General features: G+C 40.4%; 2 protein-coding genes across 3 annotated transcripts; both read left to right on the forward strand.

Annotated features, from left to right (window-relative positions):
- The first annotated feature begins 376 nt into the window (after positions 1-376).
- LOC117412850 (centrosomal protein of 85 kDa-like) lies at positions 377-14368 on the forward strand. 2 transcript variants are annotated; one of them, XM_058997564.1, is made up of 14 exons: positions 377-511; positions 2952-3021; positions 3694-3825; positions 5639-6369; positions 6592-6719; positions 7119-7236; positions 7674-7859; positions 8182-8334; positions 8621-8775; positions 9677-9794; positions 10433-10483; positions 11267-11374; positions 11569-11794; positions 12146-14368. In XM_058997564.1, the coding sequence occupies exons 2-14, from the start codon at positions 2967-2969 to the stop codon at positions 12307-12309; spliced, it is 2325 nt and encodes a 774-aa protein (XP_058853547.1). In that variant the 5' UTR covers positions 377-511; positions 2952-2966; the 3' UTR covers positions 12310-14368. The 2 variants fall into 2 exon arrangements, with proteins under 2 accessions (XP_058853547.1, XP_058853548.1); XM_058997565.1 differs by lacking the exon at positions 377-511 and adding an exon at positions 3333-3372.
- Positions 14369-15488: 1120 nt separating this feature from the next.
- Positions 15489-20661, forward strand: LOC117412935 (SH3 domain-binding glutamic acid-rich-like protein 3). Its single transcript, XM_034021577.3, has 3 exons — positions 15489-15645; positions 18469-18636; positions 18881-20661. The coding sequence occupies exons 1-3, from the start codon at positions 15601-15603 to the stop codon at positions 18944-18946; spliced, it is 279 nt and encodes a 92-aa protein (XP_033877468.1). The 5' UTR covers positions 15489-15600; the 3' UTR covers positions 18947-20661.
- The last annotated feature ends 811 nt before the right edge of the window (positions 20662-21472 follow it).

Here is a 21472-nt window from a genome sequence, read left to right on the forward strand (position 1 = left end):
AATGTAAGGTATCCACATTATTTCTAGAAACTACCATATTTCAACAAAAGGTGTATGCATATTTTGTGTAAATATCACATTAATATTTGAGGTGTCCAAATATTACAGGGATAATTACGGTAATGTTACACAGCTGGCAGCATTTTTGATTAACTTGTTTGAGTGTATTACGGTAAACCATAATCTGCGTTTGACGACAACCTACTTTTTGTTGCTTTATGGTTGATCTGACTTCCAATTAAAACAGAGATTTCAAGTCTACTTCTAATTGACATTTATTTTGTCCTATCACAGAGCGCTATAGGCTGTTGGTTGCTATGAGAGACGGCGAAATCACCGAATTCGAATCCGCGTTGGGTGGGACTTGAATTCATATAAAGCCAGATCAGAAACGGTTGGAAGAGAAGAGTGAAAGTGTGTAGGAATATCTTGAAGTAATCTCTGGCGAAGTTGTTTTTATTGTCTTCATATACTTTACCCACAGAAGTGAACCAAACGATAAACTCAACAGGTAAAGCCCTATATTGATTATTTGGCATATTATCGTTCATATCGTAGCAGTATCATATGGAAAGGGTACACGATACAGTCAGAAATTATTACAAAATAAATAAAAAATCTAGTTTTTCATGTTCACTGAGCGAGTAGTTTATAAATAAGATATCCGTTGATATATTCGATAGTAGCTGTATCAGTCTGTCTTTGCTATTTTCACCTGAAGAGTCCTCTAATGTCTGAAAGCTTGTGATTAATTTTATTTAGTTGTCCAATAGGTATCACATCTCCTTCTCTTTAAGATAAAACTGCTTAGTCGCTTGTGAAACAATAATTACTGAAGACAGCTAACTTTGCTATTGGTTATAGCTTCTAAAATGGTCATGGATTTAAAAAAGAATTCTGCGTTTTTGTTTTTTTTTGTAATGCGTATAAGTAATGAAAAGATGAGCAGTGTGCGCCACGACTACGTGGTTTGAACTAGTAGTTCATATTAATTGTGTTGTATGTATTTATTATCTGTAAAGATAATAAAATAGTACTGACCATCTACTGTTCGGTTCCTTTGACAGTTGTCTGTGGTTGCCAAAGTAATTACAGAAGACGTTTTTCAGTTTCATTTGATTTATATAACGTACTTTAGGATATTTCAATTTCTCTTTCAGTTAAGTATGCTATATGTATATCATATTCTTGCTCATCTGGCTACATCATGTCTGCATAGATCATGTTGAGAAAGTTTGTTTTCAGAATAAACACGTATGAAACTGAAGTTTGAGTAATAACATATATAGGATGTAAAGTGCAGGGCTGAGAGATTTGCCAAGAACTTGCATTCATTTTCTGTTTATTAAATTATTGCATCTGTCAAGTTAAAACCGTGTTTAAGGTCTGTGTTGACAGTTCACGATATATCTGTCAAAGGACTCTTTAGAGAGCAGCTGTTCAGCACAAAGCTGGCTGGTATTACATCTGGCAAACATTTCTGAAAAACAAGCCAATTAACAATTGGTAGGACTGTAAAGCGATATATTTATGAGCCTGGGTCGAATACAAGCTGCGATTGGAATGTGCATTTTTAATTGGTCTAATTTGGATTTATAGTATTTTTTTTGGTAACTTTTCTAAATGTGTTTGCTATCTATATTAAGTAATATCATTCTTCTCCTTGCTGGATTTCACATACTTGTAGGGACCTTCTATACACAGATGCTAAGCTCTTGCTTTGAAACCGGGCTCTGCCTCATTAAAAGTAAACACAGTTACTTTAAATATGCCGCTTCCCATTTGAGTTGTCGCACCATGTGGTGGAAATGTATTTCTGTGCTGGCTCTCAGTGTCATCTTTAAAATGTGCTGTATGTTTCCACTTGAAGTTTCCTAGGTTTGAAAACCTACAGTTTTGCTACATGTTGATCTGTGTGATTTTAAAAGCAAAAATAAAGCAACACAGGGCTATGCAGCCCGGAATTCCTTCAGATCCACAGTATTACACAGAGTAAATTCAGGACTTCCCCAATCGGATACTGCGCCTTGAAGGAAATGGGGGTTAGATGGAAGATGTGCCCCACTTTATTTGGCTCATTGGGTCTCTCTCCAGCCCATATCTTATTTGCCAATCCCTATTCACTATTACTTTATTTATTGGTAAAAACATTTCTGGGTTACATAGTAACACATAGGGATTTTTTTCAATTAGACATGCACATGTTTGTTTAAAGATTTATTATTTTTTATGAAATTATCTAAGGCTAGCAAATAGTTTTGTGATAGCCAGTCTTATCCAGGTTCAGTATAACGTCAATTTTCAATGGGTCTTCATCAGTACAGGATAAGGGAGTCGGGGTAAAAGGATGTAGATCTGTCAAGCCTCATGCAAACAGGTGATGGCTCTCTGATTCCCTAGTGTACGGTATTTATTTTTTCCAAATGTTGGTACACACTGATACTTTCCACTACGTAACAAGCAACTCAGAATAATCAGTGAGTGGGGGGACCCTGTATGAAATGGGATCTGCTGTAAATAGCACACACTTGTGACATGACATCTACGGAGGTACATTTTGTACTGTGTAATGTCAGACTGCAACAGTACTTAAGCTGCTTCTGTTTGCTGGACTTCATAACAGACTTTCTCTTGTGAGGAAGTCTTGCAGCATATTTTAAGGTAAGGAGGGTATGCAGTGTTTCCTGATGCAGCTGAAGGAATTGGCAAGTATAGCAAAGCAACAGACGTATGATTATGCTCAGCAATGGCAGCATAATAAAACAAATTCAATCTGCAATTGCTAAACCTGTGGCACATTAAGTAGATTCTGTTTAATCTGGAGCTTTACATACCCCATGGCTGCCTTTCACCCTTGATGTTTTCAGTTTGCAGTTTGGTCCTGCTGTTTTCATTCTGTAATTAAAGTATTGACAGTTGGCTGTATTCAGTGTTTCTCTTTCTATCCCCAGGTGCTAGTGCATGGAATGGCCTCTTCTAAGAGGCATCAAGATCTGATCTCCCAGCACCCTATCCTGGCAGGTGAGTATCTCCAGGGTTCAGGGTTTGAGCTGTATTGAGGATCATGGCTGTGTTGTCCTCTTGAAACCCTGAATTATCAGCTTGTTTGTAACTCTCCTTTTTTTTTTTTTTTAAAGCATTTCTAAATCCCTTGGAAATAGTTTTCCAGATTTGCATCCACATTTAGGCAGTTCAAGAAAGGACTTGTCTAATATGAAAATGTGAACAACTGCCTCATTCTTAGTCCTAAGGCATGCTAGACATCGTAAGCAACAAATCATGAGCCTGTTTGATTATAATTAACTTTTCTTTTTTTGTGACTGATATTTTAGATGTTCTTGGAAAACACAGTACTAGTCACCAGAATTATAGGTAATGGCTTTAAAATAATAGGTTCAATTGGATGAAGGACACTGTTTATTTTTTGAGATTGTAGTACTATTATATACAGTATTTCTTCTAAATACTACTTCATCAGTTAATTCTTTGCCAAAGATGTCTTTTTGAAGGCATGCACATTAACTTGAAAGCTACTATCATAAATAATGTAGTTTACTATTCTGCAAAAACATGTTGCCCTTTATCACAGGCCCCTTACGTTTGTACTCTGCTCTGTTATTACCTCGTAACATGCCAGAGCAATACCATGATCCTTTAACTAAATGTTTATGTACATTTACTTTGATGCAAAAGGAGGCTCCCCAGCTATGGAGTGGAAGACACCTGCCATCTCAGATAAGTTCCAGAGCCGCTTTGGACGGTGCCCCAGCTCAGCTGACAGTGGGGACACTGGCTTGGGAACCACCCCTTCTGACAGCACTGAAGGTGAGCTACAATCTGAACTCTATTCCAGGACTGGGAATGCTATTCAACCTTGTTGTGGTAACGCTTCAATATTTATTGCATTATTGCATAAGCTGTCCTGCTGCTTCACATCAGCTGAGTTGTGTAGAAAACTCTAGGTCCTGAAGCCACTGTATTAAATGCAGTACCCAATATGTTTGGTAGCAGCAGTTAATGACACTCAAGCAAAAGATATTGTGTGTTTTGTGATGACGCTGATCTAAGGAACCTTAGATCAGCGTCCTGGATCATTGAGTGCCCCTTCCGCAATATGGGAAACCTGGAAGCTCTCTGTTTTGTAGGCAGGCGTTTCATTTATTTCTTTCATTGTGGTGTTTGTGGTTTCATACAAAGGCGAAGGGTAATGGTGTTTGCTACTACAAGCAAAACCACCTCAGTCCTAACCTGAATGCTCACCAGCATTTCCTATTCAGTAAGAATTTCTTCTTGTCTTTACTTGAAAGTAGTGATCAGTCTGAATAACCCCGTTGGGCATTTTAAGGTCTTGTCTTCAACAGGGTAACACCCTTTTTATTCCCTCGTCTTTGATGTCAGCAGTTTTGGGGCTTCTTGCATTTAACCCTGATTTGAGAACAGTGCATCTTGTTTTCTAAGTCCAGTGTAGAGTGTGCCGTACACCTTTAAAAAATGCAGGACCTGAAATAACGGGCACCCTCCGGTCTGGACCCAGTTCAGTGTAACCTGAGAGTGTGCTATTAATATCTCTGGCCTTTCTGTGCGAGTTCCCCTGGTATTGAAGTGGGGAAAGGGATAATGACTGTTATCCCTCACCTTCCTTCCTCCGTCAATTCTGCAATACTGTTCCCTCCACATAGCTTTGATTTTCAAAGATGCCAGCATGTTGTACAGATGTAAAATGTCAGTGGAATTCAAGGTGATTTGTGTGCTGTTTTTGAGTGCCACATGGGTAAATACAGAAGGGGCTCTTGGCATTAAAAACGTATCCGTGCTCTGACTCTACCTTTGCTGTACAAATAACATTTCCAAAACCATTGTTGGTTTTCTACAAATAGAAACAAGGTAAGTTGGATTCAGTTGCAAACTCTTAAATAATCTGTAGTAGCAAAATTAAAATGCAGCTAAATAAACTGTAGATTTGCTTTCATATTCAAAGTGTAACTGCTTGAATGCTAATACTGTTTGTAGTCAAAGTAACTGTGGCAGTTAAACACAGTTGCACTTAATAATTGCTTGAGTTAAACTAATAAAGAGGTTTTGAAGCGTGTGCTCTATAATTGAATGTAATGGTCTCAAGTACCAAAACTGTCTGTACTGTAGTCGGTATAATATTCTATTTAAAAATGGTGCTATGGGGTATAATTCTTGGTACTGTATCTGTTTTTAAATGTGCAGATTTCCTATCAATCATGCTACATGTAGAGCAGTCAGTTAAAAGCTGACATTTGCCATGTTAGTCATTGAACGTTCCTTGAACTCCCACTCCAATGACAAAGTAATGATTATCTTCAGTCAGTGGGTGCTAGAAAAACATAAGGGAGTACTCAAGTGTCATGAATCGCCTCCCCCTTTTGTACAGCTCACGAATGACACTTGTTCATTTATTTAGAATGTGTTTGTTTCAAATTTTCATTTGAAAGTAAAACTGCATTTTATTTATTTTTTACTTTCAGAACTGACCATGTGTGCATATTTTGTTGTAGTATTGTATATATGCATATTTGATCTTGCTACCTCAACCAAACTTACATTTTCACTGTTGACACCATTCTGTTGCATTGCAAATGTTGCTTAAAATAATTGTGTTGTGTTGTAGATTTCTGCAGTTCCAGTGATAGCTCATCCTTTCAGCCCATCAGGACCCAGATCACAATCCCAACAGCCCATGTCGTGCCTTCCACTGCAGGTATTTTGGCACAGATGAACAGCGTTGCTCAGGATTCTAGAGACTCGAGAACAAAATCCTCTCCGCTGTCCAAACTGGACCCTCCCAACCTGGATATGGGAGGCATGTCTAATGGAGACGTGAAATCAGCTCCTGTCGATTCTGTGAATCGTTACCGGACTCTTGTGAACGGACTAGAGTACCATTCTTTGTTCCCCAATGCTGACCAGTCTTGTCTGGATGAATGTGGAAAATTCAACAGGCCTGCTATAGAACCAACCATGAACCAGTCTGCACTGTTGGACACTTTTTACAGTGACCCGCGGTTCAGGACGGAGACTAGTAATCCTGGAGAGACAGGCAAAGACAGCTACGACTCCTTGGACCGGCCGTACAAGACTCTCCCTGAGAGCAAGACTACCTCCTCGGGTGGGAATGTATACGGGCCACGAAACGGTTTCTTGCCAAACTATTCAAACTCTGCGCTCAATGCTGGCAGTGCCTTTGCAGGTCAACAGGCTCTTCAGTCTCAGATGTGGATGAGGGAGCAGATGAACACCAAAGGATATAATGCCAGAGTGCCAGACAGGTCATGTGACCTCGCTGCCTGGCAGCAGCAGCAGCAGCTTGAGAGTATTCGGTTACAGGTGGAGCAGATGCAGGTAAGGAGTCCGGTCTGGATTGTGTATATGTGAATCTATTTGAAAACGGGCACCAAAAGGTGTGAAACACAAGGGATTTGATCTTAAAACATAGGTTTTAAGATATAAGTGTGTGGTGTTTTATAGAATACATCTGATCAATTGAAAGAACCCTGTATGTTTTAGTATGGACTAACTGTAGGACTTTGTGGAATTGAATTTTTTGTTCTGTATTCATTTCAGTTAAGTGCAGGCTCTCGACAGTATCCATCCCTCTACCCCTCTGCACTACAGCAGGACACCAGTAAGTGGGATGCTCTGATTAGAGCCAATGAGAGCCTACTCAAGGAAAAGGAACTGGTTATTGAGAGGCAAGTGCATGTGCTTTGGCACTGTATTTACTGTGAAATTACTGGTGTCGTTTTATGAAAATAAAAATGATGCACAGCATGGTTTTTACTCAAGATGCAATTGCTAATGACAGTCCCTGATATCTAATAATTGGTCATTTATACCTCCACCTTCTCCCTATGTTTTCTCAGTTACCTCTCCTTTCTATTTAAAGGAATTCTGCATCCAAAACATGTAGAGAGACTGTGATGGACCTTTGTGGATATTAAAACAAATCTAACAAGACATCTGAGGAGAGCTTTCTTTAAGATCATAATGTAGGAATGTGCATTTGTATAGCTACAGATGAAAGCTGTTGACGGTGTTTTGTCCTACACTATTCAAGATTTTAAATGGGACATTGTTTTTTTCTATTCTAGACAAAAGCAACAGATCTCTCAGCTGGAACAGAAGGTGAGAGAGAGTGAGTTGCAGGTGCACAGTGCTCTAATTGGACGAAACCCTTCCTACAACGATGTCTACCTATTGAGACTGCAGGTAAGCGTAAACACTGCCATTACTTTGTAACTAGTTAGAGAACACTATTTTGGTTGTATGACAGTTTTGACTCTCTGCTCACAGCCCTGCCACAGATTAAAGTGCATGAGAATTATCCTCTCAGAATGAACCTGCCAACTTCATGAACACTTGCACTGTAAACCCCCAGCAAAATCTGTGTTTCCTAGCCATTACTACAGATCAAATATCTACCGTTTTTATTTGAAAGCTGCAAGGATAACGCATGCACGAAAGAGAGCAGTCCTGATTTGAAGAGTGTGTGATATAAGACAGAATATTGTGTACCTCTGAAATCATCATAACAAAGCTAGAAGCAGTGAACTGAAATGAATTGCCATTGACTGTTTCTCACACCGATGAGCTCTTTCAAATTGAAATCCCACTGCAGATCTTGTAATCTTCAATTCCGCCCGCAGGAGGCCCAAAGGGAGAACACGTTCCTCAGGGCCCAGTTTGCTGACCAGACGAGCAGCTTCAACAAAGAGAAGGCTGAAGCAGAGAGGAAACTCGCTGCAGTGGAGGCTGAAGTTCGGAAGCTCAGTGAGACTTTGAAAGAAACCGCACAGAAGCATTCTGAAGAAATGAAGAAACAAGAGGAACGGGTAGGGGACTTTGGAAACTTTGAAAAGTGCCTGTCAATCTGTAACACATCATCCCGTTGAACAGCAGTAATCATTCCTGCTTTAGATTCTGTGTAATCACTCATCTTGACGAAACCATCAATCTGTGTGCAAGCAAAAAGACCAGAGCCTCTATAGTTGCATTTTGTAGCAACTCTTTTTTGTAGTGGCAGTTGAAGGAAAATGCACCCATTATTCACAAAAGCAGTAATAGTCATTTACAGGTAACCCTGGATTTATTATTTTTGTATTTAGGAGACAAAACGTAAGAATAAAGGTAATAGGTTGTGTATTTTTGCTGCAGGTCCGTGGGAGAGACAAACACATTAACAGTCTAAAAAAGAAATGCCAGAAAGAGTCTGAACAAAACCGAGAGAAGCAGCAGAGAATAGAGACGTTGGAGAGGTACCTGGCAGACCTGCCAACACTGGAGGATTATCAGAAACAGAGTAACCAGGTAGAGGAGTTTAAATCTAATATATAATCTGTGCTTATCACAACCCAATTGATGTGGTCTTCATTTTAAAATCATGGGGACTTTTGTCATTCGAGTTGTGGCAGGTGTACTGCCATGCTACTATAAGATGATGAGCATTATTGTGGCACAGTTTAGGTACAGTTTGCTTAATTGTTAGAATTATTATATTCAGATTAACAGAAAATGGAACCACCCAGCATTGCATGGTGTGGCTGGTGGGTGTTTTTTAATAATGATGGCGGATCTCAAAACCTTTGTCTTTTAGTTGAAGGAACTGGAGAGGCAGTCCGGCCAGCTGCAGGACACAGTGTCGGATTTAGAGAGGAAGCTGGGGGAGGCACGGGCTCAATGCAGGGAGAGGATGGCCCAGCTGGAGAGCCAGAAAGAGAAGGAGCTTGAGCTGATCTCACAAGTGCACAGGTAGACTTGAGGGGCTAGGCTGCACCGAACAACAATGTGATTGATCAGTACAGACCCCCCAGACAGCTGCAACTTTCTATTGCTGTTGCACAACATTGGGTTGTTTTTTTTTTTTTTTTTTTTTTTTTTTTAATAATTTAATCGTTGCCAATTAGTTTTTATTATTTTCTCCCCAATTTGAAATGCCCAATTATTTTTTAGGCTCAGCTCACCGCTACCACCCCTGCGCTGACTCGGGAGGGGCGAAGATGAACACACGCTGTCCTCCGAAGCGTGTGCCGTCAGCCGCCTGCTTCTTTACACACTGCGAACTCACCGTGCAGCCGCCTCAGAGCTACAGCGTCGGAGGGCAACGCAGCTCTGGGCAGCTTACAGGCAAGCCCGCAGGCGCCCAGCCAGACTACAGGGGTCACTGGTGCGCGGTGAGCCGAGGACACCCTGGCCGACCTAACCCTCCCTCCCCCCCCGGCGACGCTCGGCCAATTGAGCGCCGCCCCCTGGGAGCTCCCGTCCACGGTCGGCTGTGGAATAGCCTGGACTCGAACCGGCGACGTCCAGACTAGCGAGTGCTTTTACTGGATGCGCCACTCGGGAGCCCCAGGCACAACATTGTTTTAAACCTAATTGTGTTATACAGCAGCATTCTGCATTATTGTCTTCATTAGAAGCACATACTGTACCAGTTAAACATTTGAAGCAAACTTTTATGTACAGTATATTCTTTCATGCCTAGACGTTTTGTCACTAGACATTTATTTGATCCTCTGGCTGTGAACTATGACCCCAGCTGCAATAAGTGTTACAAACTATGACTGAGCGGCCTTCGATATTGGTGTTATAAATGTGGTCTAACAGAATGATGGCTTTCTATCGTGCTGGATTTGCTTTGTTTCTGTTTTAGCTTGCAGGAGAAGGTAGAACAGAGCCTGGAGGATGGGGACAGGTTGCCAATGCTGGACATGGAGAAGCTGAAAGCAGAAAACAACTCTCTCAAAGAGGAGGTGGAACGAGCCAAGAGGGTATGATTTTAAAAATGTTTGCTGTAGATGTTCTCTAAATAAGGGATAATGGAATTGCTGTTGCATTAGTACTGAGGAATCACTATTGTACTACAACAGTTTTCATTATTTGTTTTTATTTCCCTTTGTCTGAAATCATTGTAGTGCAGTGAAAGAGATCACTTTGAGGGCAGGGCTTGAGCATCTGTATGAAGCATTTCATCAGGTAGCAGTGGTTTCAGAACAGCTGTCATTAATCACTGTCCTCCCTCAGCCGTGCTTTGTGTCATTCCATTGTTGAGTACTAAAGAACGGCTGACCTCCAAAAACAATGTGAACAGTGTCTGTTTGTAGTTTAGAACAAGGCGCATATAGCGAACAATAATGCCAGTAATGTATACCTAATATAAGTGACTGTTTCATAGGGTGCACATTTTTATACTGCACATTATGGTAATAGTGTGTTTGGTCACTTAGGAGATGAGTTGCAATGGCTCGCATGCCTATTCCTTCAAGTGACCTCATGAAGTAGGATGCAGGGATTTAGTGGAAAGGATTTCACTAAAGTGTAGTCTTGCACTTATAAGCCTGATGCAACATTTTCCCCACAATTCAAAATGTTTTTTATTTTATATTTTCGGTCCTGTTTTGGCTTTTAGGTAATCGAGAAGCAGCAGAAAAAGATGGAGCAAATTGCATCACAAATAAGGGTAATTTTCTACCAAGCAATTCCGTACTGTTGCATTTTAATAAGAGGTGATGAATAGTTTTAACATTTTAATGTTGAATGTGTAGACCGTTTGTCAAATATGAGCAGCAGTGTGGAGTAGTGGTTAGGGCTCTGGACTCTTGACCGGAGGGTTGTGGGTTCAATCCCCAGTGGGGGACACTGCTGTTGTACCCTTGAGCAAGGTACTTTACCTAGATTGCTCCAGTAAAAACCCAACTGTATAAATGGGTAATTGTATGTAAAATAATGTGATATCTTGTAACAATTGTAAGTCGCCCTGGATAAGGGCGTCTGCTAAGAAATAAATAATAATAATAATAAATATGCTTGTCCAGATATAGATGTTGGCTTATATACAGTGTAACCGTATTTCAATGACATTTCTACATAATTGTTTGACCAATAAAGTGTGCTTGCAGCAGAGTCTTTGTAGGACTTCTGTTTGTGGTGTTTAACATATTATTATTATTATTATTATTATTTATTTCTTAGCAGACGCCCTTATCCAGGGCGACTTACAATTGTTACAAGATATCACATTATTTTTACATACAATTACCCATTTATACAGTTGGGTTTTTACTGGAGCAATCTAGGTAAAGTACCTTACTCAAGGGTACAGCAGCAGTGTCCTCCACCGGGGATTGAACCCACGACCCTCCGGTCAAGAGTCCAGAGCCCTAACCACTACTCCACACTGCTGCCCATTAACATAGCAATAATGATAACCAAAAGCCCTTGCATTTTTGTCCTGTAATTTAAGAGGCTGGAAGAGCAGGTGATCCAGGAGGAAGGCACTAGCCAGGCTTTGAGAGAGGACCTGACAGAGAAGGAGAATGGACTGCAGCAGCTCCGCAAGGCAATGAAGGAGGTTAGCTGCACTGTAGAGTTAAATAGGTTTAAGATTTCACTGCTCCTGTCTTGGTACGACTTAGAGGTTTGTTACTGCAAGAACACCGTCCAATAAGTGTTTACTGCTTTGTGGATTTTAATAACTACTAATATTCAACTTCTCACTAACCTGTTAAAGTGCACGCTGCGTATTAATACAAGCAAACACTTCAGCTTTCAGCCCAGAACCAGGAGCTGATCGAGAGGAACCTGACCCTCCAGGAGCAGCTTGGCCAGCCTGGTCAGTGTGAAGCACCGCAGGCAGAGAGCGCCCAGCTCACACTGAGACTGCATGGGGAGATGGCTGCCTGTCTGTACGACCTACAGTCCCTCTGCAATATCCTCAACCAGCGATCCCAGGGCAGGGACCCCAACCTCTCTCTGCTGCTCGGAATAAGATGTAAGCATTTGTTTAATAAGTAGACAGTGTCGCGGGACAATGGCATTGGCCAGGTGTGTGACAGTGACCAATACAACTTCCCTTCTCTGCCATTCAGCCTGGGCCTCTCCATAGCAGAGGCTGCCGGTTGCAAAAAATGGTGTGGTTGTCTTGTGATGTGGACTACTGTCTAGCAAGAGCTACTGTATGTGTTGAGACTACCACAGTCGCTTGAGACTTAATCCAAACACTTAATTGTGGCTTGAGGTAAAATATGTATCTATTAGTGCTAAGCCCTTAGTGCGAAGTATGTAGGTAATGCTGTAAGCACATGTAAAACTTGATCTATGAATGGGTCTTTTTATTTTGCAGCTATGCAGTACTCCTGTGATGACAGAGAGGACTGGATGAACCCAGAGGTCCTCGCCAAGAAGCTAACAGAAGTCCAACAACTCCGACGTGATGTGGAGGAGCTGAGGACCACGATGTCGGACCGCTACGCACAGGACATGGGGGATAATTGCATTACACAGTAACTAGTGGGGCTGCTCCATGCAGGGGTTCAGATTTCAGTATACTCATGGCAGTGACTTGGTCATCTCATAATAGTTTGAAAAATACATGCATGGCCATAATGTTTTGTGGTAGTTGCATTCCTGCACATGTACAGTGTTTTTTTTTTTTCTTCCCATGTAATATATGGTAATGCTGATGAATATATCATAGGGTCGGTCAGCCTCAAGCCTTATGGAACTTTAGTGAGTCTTGCTGTTGCACTAGGACCCAGTGTTTTGAGTCTTGCCATGTTATGTTTTTTTTCACCAAGATATTAACCATGCTGGTCTAAATTAGACTGCCATTAAACTGAGGTCTGTACCTGTGCAAGGCATGCCCTGCAGGGTTTAACAGTATACTATTGAGATTTTTCCTTTGGGATCGTTTTGTTGTGGTTGACAATCAACTGAATATGTTAAAATTGTTTGAGTGTAAGAAATTCTGTGATTGTTGGTAATCTGATGTAGTATTAATCACTGGAGTGGGGGTGGGTCTGCAGGGGCTGGGTTGGTCCAATCAGTGCATGCTTTGGCTCTAGTCATAAGGCATTAATATTGCTAATGTCTTCCTATTGTAGAGCCTCCTTTTGTAGATCGATTTGATGTTGGAAAAAGATCAAGGATGTCAATATTCTTTGTACAAATATGTGCAGGCTTTAAACTAAACCCTAGCTCCAGTATAAAGTGGTTTAGTGTACTAGCAAACTAAATTTAGAAGCCATTTACAAAGGACACATTTGAATCCTGGTTTGTAGCAAGTGAGACATGCAGTATTAACCTTTCTGTAGATCATAACTCTACATTAGGCATGGTTGCAACAGAACTTCAATAACATGATTGGTCTTAATGTTATGTTTGTTCTAACTCTTATACCAAGTTTGGTAAGGTAGTCCAAGATTAGTGCTAATCCAAAAAAACTAAAAAATGTTCAAGTTGAGGCTAGTCCAAAGAATCCTCTTCTGTGCAGGATAATCGACCCTGAAACACTATTTGACATTGGGCTTCACAGTTGTACTTGTTTTTAAATATTAAACCAAAAATACTTTTTTGGACAAAGCCTACCTTCAAAATCCATATAACCTAAAAAGACTAACTTGTCCGACTGGCATTGTTTTGGAATGGTTAAGGCTTGGGTTAAAACACTACATTGAAATCTCAGCTTCTGGTTTAAACGAATGCACACTAGGAATACCCCTTGCCTCCAGTCACAAAAACCTACAGGAGTAATGCAACTTGGTGCAGATGAGTACTCCTTTTGTCGAAACAAGTGTACCATAAAATATTTTCATATTTCCTTTCACGCTCCAGTTATGTAAGAGAAAATGCTTCAAAGTGTGCCAGGAGCTGCCACTTTGTATGTATTTCATATAATTAAATATGAACAGCCAACTGTGTTCTATACCTTGGTAATCAAAAACTGAAAAAAGTGACTCTACGAATTTCCATGCAGTGAATCATTTTTGTGTGTTGAAAAACTGCTATAGTGTATAAATACTTTTAATTCTCCTCTAGTGGTCTTTTGACAGACCAGTGTTAACATGTACCTGAATGTTTTACAATATGGATAATACTACGATAGAAACCTGTTAATACTTGTGGAATGATCCCTTCAATGAGATCTACATCTTGCTCTCTCAACTACTGGTTCCAGTTTTGAATTTGAAATAGAGACTCGGTTGTCTTTTAGCAGAGGTATCCTTTGCTGCTAGATACAAGCTCAAATTGTAAGAGGGCTTGTGTGGCACCAACAAATATATTCCAGTAGCAGTTTGCTCCCCTACACCTGACGATGCACAGTTCCAAAATGTTTTACTAACTTTCATTACAATTCAATACAACAGCAAAGTTTGATCTTGTCTGTATATATGCCTCATGGGGTGGGTGGGTGATCAAATGCATTTTTTTAATGGGACTCAACCATTGCTGGAAAGGCTATTCTTTTTGTGACTCTGCTAACATTCGTGATTTAAAAGAAAAAAGTGTTTAACTCTACCTTGCACAGAATTTGATTGTACACTTTTTTTTTTTTTTTTCCCAAAAGCTCATACAAAATTGCAACTGTATGAAGCCAACCAAGCCTGCCTTGTATTTCAGAGGTAACTAGTTTTTTATAATGTTTTAAAAAATTAAAAATGCTGTATTTATATTCAGAAAATCTATTTTTGTTCTGAAGCTGTATTTGTACTGTGGTTTGTTTTTTTTTTTTAAATAAAAGCTGTGTTTTCAGTAATAACTGCCATGTCATTTGTTTTTAGAGATGGTTCTCTGTAACTGTGGCATGGTCCTGACGTTTAATTTGTTGCATTACAGATGCAGTTACATTTCTGTTTTCTAAATATCGCAAACCTGTCCCTTTTACACTAAAAACCTTCAGATTATATCACACTGTATGAACAATTGTAATTCCCTTTCTGTAAAATGACATGATAATAGCTGTACTATTTCATTTATCTGCTTCTCCACTGTCTTAATACACTGCAAACTCATCAGTCATAAATTGGTGCACTTTGCAGTCAGTTTAGAGAGGCTAAGTGGCATTAGAGACTGAACCTGTATAGACAGAACTTTATAGACTTCTGTGCTGTCAGTGCAGCACCTTTCATGAAAAAGGGGTGAAGTCTGTACTTCAGACAGGTCAGCTGTTTTGATTGTTTCTCGGAGGGTAACATAAAACACCCGTCTTTCAAGAGGTGTACCCCCTTTGAGAATGTGGCTGCATCGGCGCTGTGTCGGGGTCACCACATTCTCCGAGGTCTCCAGCTGTATAATTGGCTTGGAACAGCATGCTGAAGCGCTGTGTTAATAGCTTCGTGCTTTTCTTGACGCGGATTGATGTACAGCTATTCTCATCGCATCAGGATAGCCATAATCCCACTTCATCTGTACAGTATTGAATGTAAACCAGCTTGCAAATCGTCCAGTTTTACCCCCAAGAGACGAGATGAGCGAGATTGGCTTTTTAACCATTTAGAGCTACAGTACATCCAAGTTCGTTTAGAACGGGTTTACCTTAAAAACTCTACTCCTGCCAAACATTCTCCACATATGTATTTATTGTTGTTATTCTTTAATATTCAGAGTCCTTAAAGAATACTGTATATGTAGTCGGCCTGTGACTTTAAGACCGGCCCGCTACAAAGCGGCATTATTGGCCTCTTTAAATCACATGGTGGTCTGTATTTGCGGAGGAGGAGAAAGAGTAGTGAGTATTGGCAGGAGGGGACGCTGCTTCATTACAGCAGTAAACACAAAGGGAACTTGTCGTCTGCAGCAATGACCGTTAAAATCTATTACACCACCGTTACCGCATCCAGAGAGGTAAGTCGTTAGTTATTCCAGGGCTTGAAATAGAAGCCTTTTTAAATGCACACCACTTGTAAAACAAACACATTCTTTCCATTCCACAAAGGAAACTATTGTTATATTACTAAGAAGACACACCCAGCTCCATTATATGACAAGACGCTCTCCAAGCACAGATTACTACAGGGGTGTTGTTTTTGTATTAAGTGTAGCCGTGGGTATGCAGGTGTGTTAACGTGTCGGTGTGATAGTTTAGCATTTGTAATGCAATAATGAGTTTTACACAGGACTGGCAATGATTGCACGAATGCAGCTTCTGAAAAGGCGGAAGTCGATTGTTCCAATTTGTGTGTAGCTGGTGAACTGGTGATGCCGCTGTGCAGCATGTGGTGAAATAAGCATTAAATACGAACGCGTCTTTCCTGAAACACAACAACCTATTTAGAATTAAATTTAAATAACTTGCAAGTCATTTGCTTGGTAAAATAATTATTAACCCCACCCCTTTTTCATTATTATTATTATTATTATTATTATTATTATTATTATTAATAATAATAATAATAATAATAATAATAATAATAATAATAATAATGTGCAACCCATTAGTTTTAAAAAAATGTATTTATTATGTTTTAGGGTGGTTTATCCACCCTACTTACGAGTCGACAAATAACCCGGCACTCCCATGTAAAATAACGTTTACGGCCAACTTTGGTCCAGATGTTTGTTTCTAATAGTTAATATTATGGTAACATTTTGTGCTAGCACGCTGCTTTGACCAGAATAAATAAATATACATTTTGTTTTGTTTCGTAGAAAACTTAATTGTCTAGTAAAATGTGTTAAAATATATCGCCTTTAAAGTGCCATTGCCTGGTCGTTCGGTTTCTTGTGGATATGTCTATCACTTCAACTATATATATATATATATATATATATATATATATATATATATATATATATATATATATAATATAAAATATTCTTTTAAAAGAGTGCAGTTGGAAATTGATTTTCGGTCATTGGCGGGGAATTTGTTATTTATCAATATAGCCTATAAAATGTGACAGTTGTAATAAATGGAGGGATATTTTATGGCATATGAAACCATATATAGCCTACTTTTTTGACTGTTTTTCTAGTGTGTATTCCCAGAGGTACTGAAACTGTTTCCCAGCCCAACACGCCAATGAACAATAGCATACCTACAAAATAATGTGAATGTAAACGGCTGTACACACATACTGCTTGCTTTTATATGTGTTTTAATTGTACAACAAAGTGCCGAGTACTGTAAATGTTTAGTGAACAAGCCCTGGGTGTGTGTGTCCAAATATCCATTGTTTGTTTTCAATGTTTGCAGTGCTGAGGTGTGGTCCCGGAACACACATGGGATTGATTGTGCTGATAATCCAGCAGGTTCCCCTTTTACTAGGCCCTATACAGACTGCATTTTAAAAGTTCATTTGTGACTGAATGTTTTTACACAAGTTTAAAAAAAAGGATGAGGTGCACGAGTCAGGGTTTAAAATGTACTGATGGGTTGAATCCTCCAAATTGTCAGTTTCCTCCTGGTGATGAGTCACTCTCAAATGTATTTTAAGAAGAAACCGTTTGAAGAACAAGCGTTTGGTCCCTGCTCTCTGTGCAGATCAATGTGCACCAGTGACAGCTCTCTGTGCAGATCTGTGTGCACCAGTGACAGCTCTCTGTGCAGATCAATGTGCACCAGTGACAGCTCTCTGTGCAGATCTGTGTGCACCAGTGACAGCTCTCTGTGCAGATCTGTGTGCACCAGTGACAGCTCTCTGTGCAGATCTGTGTGCACCAGTGACAACTCTCTGTGCAGATCTGTGTGCACCAGTGACAGCTCTCTGTGCAGATCTGTGTGCAGATCTGTGTGCACCAGTGACAGCTGTCTGTGCAGATCTGTGTGCACCAGTGACAGCTGTCTGTGCAGATCTGTGTGCACCAGTGACAGCTCTCTGTGCAGATCTGTGTGCACCAGTGACAGCTCTCTGTGCAGATCTGAATTGGATGTGTAACTTGTGACCGCACCTGTGTGATTCCAGCCTCTGATTCCTTCAGGGAAGCTGAAGGTAGAAATCTGTTCTCCAGCAAGTCTGTTCTCCAGAATGGCCCCAATGTGTGGTGAACACTGTTCTCTGGAAAACTTCTGCAATGCATGCGGTCTTGGATATTGAAGCACCTTTAATTTTATAGAGCAGCTTCAAATTACATTTCTGTAACTTTTTTAAACGATAGAAGTAATAGCCAGCGCCATCTAGTGATCAGTTTATTTTGATCAAGTTTTTTTTGTATTGCTGGCAATACAAAGTTTTGCACTAGATGTTGCTGACACAAACTAATATAAAGACACTGTTGCTGACCTATCCTGCTCTATAGATGTTTATGGCAGGTAACTAATCCAAAGAGCAGCTTTTGAACCCGGGTAAAACTACTAAATCAAAACGAACCAAAAACCCAATATTTGAGCAATTGCTACAAGAACCACTCAAAATGATTGGAAACATCATGAAAAGTTAAAAGGGGGTTGGGGGTGAGGGGATATATTTTGAAGCTACTGACTCTAATATTGGCCTTAATGTCTTGCCAATCATATCTTACACATCTGTCACATCGTACCAATCATATCTTACACATCTGTCACCCAGAACCAAAGAAAACACTCGATAGTGGTAAATAAACAAGCAAATTCAGTGACAAACATTTAGACCAGTAATAACTCCACAGTTGAATGAGTCCTGAGCTCCTTGGTGTGCTGCTTCTCCAGCACAGTAACCCTGACTCGGGCTCCCTCCTTCCCTGTTCCAGGTGAAGTCCCAGCAGGCGGAGGTGATGCGGATCCTGGAGAGTAAGAGCATTCAGTTCGAGCTCATCGATATCTCCCAGGACAGCTCTCTGCGGGAGGAAATGAGGGCCAAGGCAGGGAACCCCACTGCCGTGCCCCCCCTGATGTTCAACGGGGACCAGTACTGTGGAGTGAGTTCAACACAGAGACGCTCCTGTCTCTCCCAGTATAAACCAGTATGGGCTGTTAGTCCTTAGGGGTTTCTTTGTATGATGCATAATAAGATCAAATGATCATTTAATGTGATAGGGAGAGTATGAACTCTGTAAGTCATACATCATGCTACAAAATAAAAACAAGATGTTTAGTATAACCTGTATATCGTGTATGTGTGAGTTAAGGTCCTGTTGCTTCATGACCTGTGTTCTCTTCCAGGACTACAAGATGTTTGCAGAGGCGGTAGAAGATGACGCCGTGGAAAAGTTCCTGAAACTCGCTTGAGCCGAGCAGCGCCTGGGAGCTCCTCCCCTCTGCCTGGGAGCTCCTCCCCTCTGCCTGGGAGCTCCTCCCTTCTGCCTGGGAGCTCCTCCCCTCTGCAGCCCTGCGCAGGCCCTGGGCTCAGCCCCAGCATCACTATTTCAATGCTGTACCGAATGCCAAAAACAAGCACGTCCTCGCTAATTAACCTTAATACACACACACACACACACACACACACACACACACACACACACACACACACACACACACACACGCTGATATCAAAGTAATGGCCGGGAACCCTTTCTATTCCTCCTGTTACAAAACTTAAATACTGCTAATAATTGTCTTAAAGAATAGGCATCAATGAAGTAGAGCACAAGAACCCCTTTTTTGGGTGGGGGTGAAGGGGCACCAGCAGGAAACCATTTGCTTAGTCCAGTAGCACTGGATCACTTCTAGGGTAAGATTTACAGCTTTTTTTTTTTTTTTTTTGCGGGTCATATTTTAGTGAAATATTTACTTATTGTAAAGAAAAGTACGTCACAATATTAAGTATTGTGCTCCCGTCCCATAAAGACAGTTAAATTGAATGCAGTCTGGCATATATGGTTAGTGAAAAGTGAAAAACAAGACCAGGTCCAGCTGCTGTAGACATGGCATTTTCTACAGCAGTGTAGGCAATTCAACTACAGGTATTGTCTTCAATGGTTCATTACAGTGTGCAGCCTCTGCATAACCCAGTATGGACTAGTATTAACAGTGGTGCACTGCTTCAGTCTCGTTGCTTGGAGAGAAATCTCTTCACTGTATTTTCAGGAAATGCAGTATTACTTGGAACACAGTTTATAAAAAAAAATACCTTTTGGAGATAATTCAGTGGTATTTAATGAGTGCCAAGAAATATCAATAGTGTTATTCACATTCCAAACCTAAGTCTTACTTTAAATGGAGGTTATTCATAAAACACTTTCACAGTAATCTGCAGTAATACTGTGCATGCAAAGGTTTACACTTCATCGATGCGGTCTGTTCACTAATCAGATCAAAAGACCTCTTAAGCAGTTGTTTGTGTAATAGCATCACTGGGTTTACCTGTTAAAGGAGAGATCAAGTAAATACAATTCTTGTACCTTGTGCATCTTAAAGATAACCACCTTAAATTGAACTTGTTAGGAGCTACAGTGTGATTTGAGGGCTGAGTACAGTTTATTTGATCTTGGATTTTTTAGTGGTCTATACCAATAAAGGTAACTTAACCCCCCTCCCCTACTGTTCATCCTCCTGAGTGCCAACCCTCACAGTTCAACACAGTAATACAGACTTCCAACTCTCCACAAGCGCCGCGTTCACTTGACATCAAACACGGATAGATTGACTTGGCAATGCAGTATATCGGCGTCAGTGCAGAATCTGAGTCTAGTGGTCTCGCTGCTGTTGCTGCACCTCCTCCCCCCTCGCCTCTATTCTAGTAATCCAGCCTTGACGGGTAAACGTTGTTTCTGGGCATCGTTCTATTGCATTCCCTGCTATTTCGTTTTCCATGGTTTTGTGTAACAGATTATTTGACTCAAGCATTCCATTATGGATCACATTCTTCCTTTTAGCTCTTGCTTTGCCTTTTGGACCAATGCATTTTTTTTTTGGGCCAAGAAAAAAAAAAAATCGAAATATTATTGTCTTCCAAGAAGATAATAACCATGTGCTGCAAATGAAATAAAGTATAAATTGGGTAACTGCGTTGTGTATGGTGTAAATCCTTTGAGTTCTTATGCAAGACGTGTGTACTTTACACGCATCAACATGCAAACGCTGTTGCACAAGAAAAGCCTGGTGCTAAACGTTTCAGAAGTATTGTTATTTCAAATTGAGATCCTGCAGATTTAACAGGGCTTCTCCTTGACAGACCCCTCAGAATGCAAATCCTGGAGTGGTGGTGCAATCTGGGTGGAGTAGCACTTGGTAATTATAATTGTTATGACTTGCTTTGGAAGACTGAGTTGTAAAATTCCACAGCGGAATGGAGATGGTGTATGAGGTCTTGTAGAGAGAAGTACTGATCCTGTGGTTAATCCTGACTGTGGCCACCTCTTAGTGTTTCAACACATCCTGTCCATTTCCATATATATATATATGTTGTTTTTTTTTAAAACAATGTGTCTTTCTAGCTAAACATTGCTTTTAAATAGTATATAAAAGCTTCTACACACACACACACACAAAAGAAAGTACATGTTATGATTCTCTAAACCCTTATTGCTTGTGTTTCATTTTAATCTCCACCAGTTTTACACTTTGTGGATTTCCAGAAGGGTTGAAGTACATTAGGTCTCTGGGAAAATCTCATTCAACTGAAGCAGCTTATCCAGGATCTGTGCCTTTTTCAGTCCAGAGGATCAAGTGGAATGTGTCATGAAAGCTATTACAGACTCACACCCACACATCAAGACCTTACATGTTCACAGTACACTTACTTTAAAGGCCAACTGCCTTGCATGTACAGTATGAAGAATATTCATACGAATGTAAGACTGCCCTTTAACATTT

Source organism: Acipenser ruthenus, chromosome 23 (assembly GCF_902713425.1).
Source record: "Acipenser ruthenus chromosome 23, fAciRut3.2 maternal haplotype, whole genome shotgun sequence".
NCBI lineage: Eukaryota > Metazoa > Chordata > Actinopteri > Acipenseriformes > Acipenseridae > Acipenser > Acipenser ruthenus.